The sequence below is a fragment of the Coturnix japonica genome, chromosome 5 (genome assembly GCF_054131305.1).
Source record: "Coturnix japonica strain WE chromosome 5, WE-NBRP24, whole genome shotgun sequence".
NCBI lineage: Eukaryota > Metazoa > Chordata > Aves > Galliformes > Phasianidae > Coturnix > Coturnix japonica.
Window position 1 is genome coordinate 3,292,076 of NC_140667.1, and position 5,472 is coordinate 3,297,547.

Sequence of the window (5,472 nt, forward strand, 5' to 3'; positions counted from 1 at the left end):
AACCAGCTATTAGCGAGCTCATGTCGATGCAGCCATTTCCACCCTCCTACCCAAGCAGTGCGTGCTCTCACCTCAGCAGCAGGATGCAGGACAGGGTCTCAGGCTCCAGCATAGCACAAAGTGACAGCTTCAGATCAAGAGGATTTTGATGGGGGCTCTGAATGCAAAGCCAGCTCCTTAAGGTCCCACTGCAGACAGGACAAGCAGCAGACAGCAGGTGACACTCTGGGGGTGATGTGCCTCTGAGCTCAAGCCCAGGACTGTAGAGAAAGGCATCAAAATCAGAAAGGATGAAAATCCCACTCCCAGAGCACCAAAGCATAAAGCAGGGAAGCAGAATGAGCTGTACAAGCCCTCTGGCTTGTTTTGTCCTTTACCACTGTGACCAAGATCACCTCCACTCCTCGCTTTTCACCCGCCCACAGGAATAGCTCTAATGAACAAGGAAGGCTAAGTCAGCCCCCAGCTCCCTGCCCTTGCCATTTGTTCCGTGCAATCCTTTATCATCCCACAAAGCCAACTGGTTTACACTGGGGTTTGCAGTCCGTACATTGAAGTGAGTGCAGTAGTGTGGATAAAGGAGGTAAACGGTTTAGAGAGCACAACTAATAGGAAGGATTGTCCACTAAGGGCGTTGCAGTGGCCCTAAAGGGGTGGGAGGGCACAATGCTGAGCCCTGCAGTCCTGATGCCGGGTTAATCTTTAACTCATCGTCAATGGGAATTTGCTTTCAACAGCCCTCTGATGGAATGCAGATAGAAGGAGCTGCGCTGGGGGCAGAGCACTGAATGACCTTTGAACGGAATAAATAGGTATGGTTTAAAGGAAAACAACAGCAAAGGTTCATAGAAAAAGAAACAGCGGGTGCAGGTTTTGTCTCACCCCAATGTCTCTTCCAGCTACAAGGAGCTGTGCATGCAGCTCCCTGAGGCTGGCAGGTTGCTTGGCTTGCCTTCTCTCTCCATTTTGCTCCTTTCTCTTTGTACCCTCCCATAAAGCTGAAGTTATTTAGGTGTGTTGTGGTTTTTTTTCTCTCTCTCCCACAGGTTCAGGTGGAGGTGGAGCATTGGGAGGGAAAGAAGGATGGCCAACCCCTCCTGCAGGCCTGGCACCCAGCGATTGGGGAACCCAATGAAGGGCAGGGACTGAAGAAGGGGAGGTGAGGAGGAGGAGGAGGAGGGAAGAAGAACTTAAAGGGAAAAAAAAAAAGCACACAGAAAAACCCAATGAAAGCACTTGTGGGGCAGCCAGCTCAGGTGGCACAGGGGGAAGACGGCTGGCAGGAGGTCTGGAGGGATCTCGTGCAGGTAAACACAGCTCTCCGTTGCTTCCCACTCTGTGTTGAGGTGTCTGGGGTGGGGTCAGTAGGGTCTTACTCTCTCCCCACAAGCCCACAAGCTCAGTTGCTTGGTCTCCATCTCTGCTGCGTCCTCCCTGCCTGCCTTGCTTTCCCCATGGCTTTCCTCCAGGGGGATACCCCTGTTTTTGCCCAGAGATGGGGCTGCTGTGCCAAAGGGAGGTGAGGTACCTCCATCCCCTGTTGCAGATCTACCCCTTCCCCACAACACGGGCACAGTGTTGGGGGAAAATCAGGAGGTCATCATTTCCAAACCCGTTTGCAATCTGGAGTGAAGAAGCTTTGGGACAAAGAGGCAGCCAGGGTAGATTTTATCCCTCCTGGCCCCAGCTGGATGTGTTTACAGTAGTGCTGCCTTGCATAAACACCAGTATGGTGATATCCTTGTTATTCCCAGCAGGCACAATACCCGCACTGGGGGCTCTGCGGATGTTCAGAGACTGAAGAGCCCAACCCCATAGCCAGGCTCTTCTTCACCTTTTGTTCCTAGTGTGATGTATTGGCAAGGTGTGGGCTATCTTCCCTGCTGCCTCTCTTTCCAAAGAGGCAATGCCATCCAGGGATGGTCCCTTGGCACAGCTACAGGGCAGCACTGTGCCTCCTAATGCAACCTGTGGTTTAATTAACAATTTCAACAGGCCCATTGGGCTGGGAGCAGTGCCACAGCTAAGCCACGCAGCACAAAGGAAGGTCTGCTTTAGGACTGCGGCTCCCAGGATGACCAGGGGGCTGTGGTTGCACCTTGGCCTCGCAGCAACACCCTAAACCAGATTCCAGTTTCTCCTCTGTCTCAGCCCCACTCCAACCCGTGGCAGCAAAAGGTGGACTTTGTCCTCACAGAAAACAGGACACCAGGTCCTTCCTTCCACAACGCTGGTAGCTGAATGCCTCTGACCACACCATGGCAGGTAGGTTATCAATGCTTCAAGTGCTTTCAGACAGAAAGGGCCCCTCAAGTCTCAAGCACGGTGCAGGTCCCACTTGCTGCTATGGAGTGATTCCCAGCCCCCAAAACCAGCCCAGCCTGCTGCAGAGCATTGCTCCCTACCAGACCCTGGCAGCAGAGCTTGTTCTTCTGGGGAAGCCAGGATAGCAGCAGGGCTGTCATGCCTCAGGTTAAAATAGCAGGTGATGCAGTGGCACAGACTGCCCAGGGAGGCGGTGGGGTCACTGTCTCTGGAGGTGTTTGAGAACCATGATATGCCACTGGAGGTCATGGTTTAGTGGGGATGGTGGGGTTGGGCAGGAAGAGCTCAATGATCTTATCAGTCTTTTCCAGCCCTAATGATTCTGTGGTTCTAATTAGGGACAGGGTTTAATGACTGTGGTGGGGGTGGGCTGATGATCTTAAGAGACCTTTTCCAACCTTAATGATTGAATCAGTTCTATGATTCCCCCTTGCCAGAATCTGGACCCCTGAGGGTTTCCCTTTCCCCCTGTACCTCCAGGTTTTTGCAGTGTTCCTCCTGAAATCATTGCCCCAGCTGCAAATGAGACACTGGAGCTGGCCCTGGGAAGCCAGGTTGTGCTGAACTGCACCATGCGCTGGGCAGTCGGTGAGCACTGTGAGCCCGACCCCATCTGGACCAAGGATGGGCAGTTGCTGGGAAGTGAGAGCAGACAAGACAGCACATGGTAAGGAGCCTGCCCTAAAATTCGTCCGTCTGGCTTTCTGGGTTGCCCAACCCACCCTCCTTCTCTCCCCTAGGCTTGGTCAGAATGCATCAGAGCACCTTCTTGCCACCGTCCTGCAGGTCAACCTCACACAGGATGCTGATTTTGGAGTGTTTGCCTGCTGGATCAGCAACGCCACAGCCACCTTCACCCTGCGGAGAGGGGGTAGGAATGGACTGGGAGTCAGCCCTGGGAAACACAAGGAGGGTTCTGGCATGGGGGTGGCAGCGGTGGCCCCATAGGTGTCACGAAGCGGGTGTAAGAGGAATGGCTGCACACTGGGCTGTGAAACACAGAAAGCTGGGACTGGGGATACCAGCCATGCTCTTCATTACCTTTGCAGATGTTGCAGGGCATGTGAATGCAGTGCTGGCTGCCCTGTTGGTCTTGGCCCTCCTGGTGCTGCTGGCTGGGCTCTATATCAGATGCCGTCTGAGCGTGCTCCTCTGGTACAGGAACCACTACGGCGAGCTGGAGATGAATGGTGAGAAGGGAGCAAAGGAGAGCCTCAGGGTGAGCTACCTCTGGGCCTGGGCAGGCTCCTCTCTGGCACTAACCTCCCCTTTTCCCCCCAACCACACAGATGGGAAGCTGTATGATGCTTATGTGTCCCATGCCGCCTCACCCGATGACAGAAAGTTTGTCCACTTCATTGTCAAGCCACAGCTGGAGAACCGCTATGGCTACAAGCTCTACCTGGATGAGCAGAACATCCTGCCTAATGCTGGTAGGCACCATCCTTATAGCACTGGGCAGAGGGACGGTGCTATCACCTGCACCTCAAATCCCAAAGAGGGGAGAGGATGCACTGAGTAAGGGGCTAAGATGCTTTCTCTCCCTGACACAGAGCCATCAGCAGACCTCATCATGAATGTGAGCAGGTGCCGGCGTCTCATTGTGGTCCTCTCTGTAGCATACCTGGAGCAGGACTGGTGCAACAGCAGCTTTAGGTATATGAACCCACTCCTGCCTGCCTCTAGGACAGAGGGTCTGGCAGCTCCTCACCTCCTGCCCCACGCCTGTCTCACAGGGAAGGGCTCTGGAGGCTGCTGGAGCTTTCCAAGAAACCCATTTTCATCGTCTTTGAGAGCCAGTACCGGGAGATCTCACACCCTGCCATCAACCTGCTGAAGCATCACAGGAGTGCTGTCACCTTGCTGATTTGGCGAGCAGGATCTATGGTAAGACCCTGGTGCTCTATTTCATATCAGTCTCCAGATCTGCACACTCACATCCCAAATGTGCACAGGAAGGAACCTGTCCCCTGGCCAGGGAAACCAGGGCAGCACAGCTCACACTGTAAGGCCAGTCTGGGAGCTGCAGCTCTCCAGCAGGTCAGGCTGGTTTCTCCGTCACTGTGTGGGCATGCTGCCATGGTAGAGCACAGCCTTCACCTTGGCTGAGCTCCCAGCTGCAAGGCCTGTCCAGGGCTGTTCTGCAGCCCAGTGCAGCTCATCTCCCTCTCACCCAATGCAGACCCCATCGTCAGACTTCTGGAAGGAGCTGTGCCTGGCCCTGCCACGCAAGGTGGCTTTCCGGGGGACTATGGGGGACCCACAGACCCAGCTCCAAGAGGACAAGGACCCCATGCTCATCCTGCACAGCAGCTACTTGGACAGCCGGGGAGACCCCCACCCAGATGGAGACCTGGGTACAGGTCCTTGTCACACACCTCCACTCCTGGTTTGGGTGCGAAGGTTGGGCTGACCCCTCCTCCAACACTTGACCCCCTCTCTGCTCCTTCCAGGCCTCCGTGGATATGCTTTCAGAAGTCCCCTTCCTCCCCGCATCAGTGGTCCTGGGGGGCCCACAGCTTTGGCTGCTGGCACACTGGAGGACACACAGCTGAAGGACAACCACAGATCTGAGATTGATGTCTCCGACCTGGGCTCACGTAACTATGGTGCCCGCACAGACTTCTACTGCCTGGTGACAGAGGATGACATCTGAACACAGCCACAGCCAAGCTGCTGAACTTCAGCATCCTCACTGTGGGATTGCATAGACGCTGGTCATGGTTCCAGGATCCCAGGCACAGTGAAGAAATGAAGCTGGAAGGAGAGGAGCTGGCTCCTAGTAACATGCTCCATGGTGGAAAGCCATCACGGGGGAACACTCCTGTTCACAGTACCTGGGCACCCTTGAGTGGTAGGTCCTCCTCCCTCACCCTGGGCAGAAGGGACATTTTTCCTGCCTGATGGACAAGCGTTGGGATTGGTGATGCCCTTGGAGAAGCAGCACGCACCTACATCCCTTTGCACCTCCTTCCCCTACCCTAGTTGCTTGAGGCAGCAGTCACCCTCTCCCCCGCAGAAACCCTGGTGGCAATAAAATGCTGCTGTTCCAGTGGGTCTCGTCCATCTGCAGGGACACGGGTGACACTCGTGGATTCCACAGTGAGTGGTGAGGCAGTGTCCAGAGGTGCTGGCCAAGCACAATGA

At 54.9% G+C, this 5,472-nt stretch overlaps 1 protein-coding gene across 9 annotated transcripts; it reads left to right on the forward strand.

Annotated features, from left to right (window-relative positions):
- The first annotated feature begins 735 nt into the window (after positions 1 to 735).
- On the forward strand, positions 736 to 5,377 carry SIGIRR (single Ig and TIR domain containing). Of its 9 annotated transcripts, none has more exons than XM_015863344.3 (11): positions 739 to 812; positions 1,047 to 1,307; positions 2,135 to 2,265; positions 2,806 to 2,992; positions 3,066 to 3,196; positions 3,375 to 3,515; positions 3,615 to 3,758; positions 3,879 to 3,981; positions 4,062 to 4,212; positions 4,508 to 4,682; positions 4,779 to 5,377. In XM_015863344.3, exons 3-11 carry the CDS (start codon positions 2,259 to 2,261, stop codon positions 4,979 to 4,981), a joined length of 1,242 nt encoding a protein of 413 aa, XP_015718830.2. In that variant the 5' UTR covers positions 739 to 812; positions 1,047 to 1,307; positions 2,135 to 2,258; the 3' UTR covers positions 4,982 to 5,377. The 9 variants fall into 9 exon arrangements, with proteins under 9 accessions (XP_085404247.1, XP_015718830.2, XP_085404244.1 ...); XM_085548118.1 differs by having other exon boundaries at positions 741 to 812; positions 4,508 to 4,688; XM_015863339.3 differs by having other exon boundaries at positions 741 to 812; positions 2,152 to 2,265; positions 4,508 to 4,688.
- Positions 5,378 to 5,472: the final 95 nt, after the last annotated feature.

Excerpts from the sequence above, each read along its gene's own strand:
- SIGIRR (XM_085548118.1), top strand. Across the intron at positions 2,993-3,065 it reads AGCAGACAAGACAGCACATG|GCTTGGTCAGAATGCATCAG; the intron begins GTAAGGAGCCTG and ends TCTCTCCCCTAG. Across the intron at positions 3,197-3,374 it reads CTTCACCCTGCGGAGAGGGG|ATGTTGCAGGGCATGTGAAT; the intron begins GTAGGAATGGAC and ends TTACCTTTGCAG.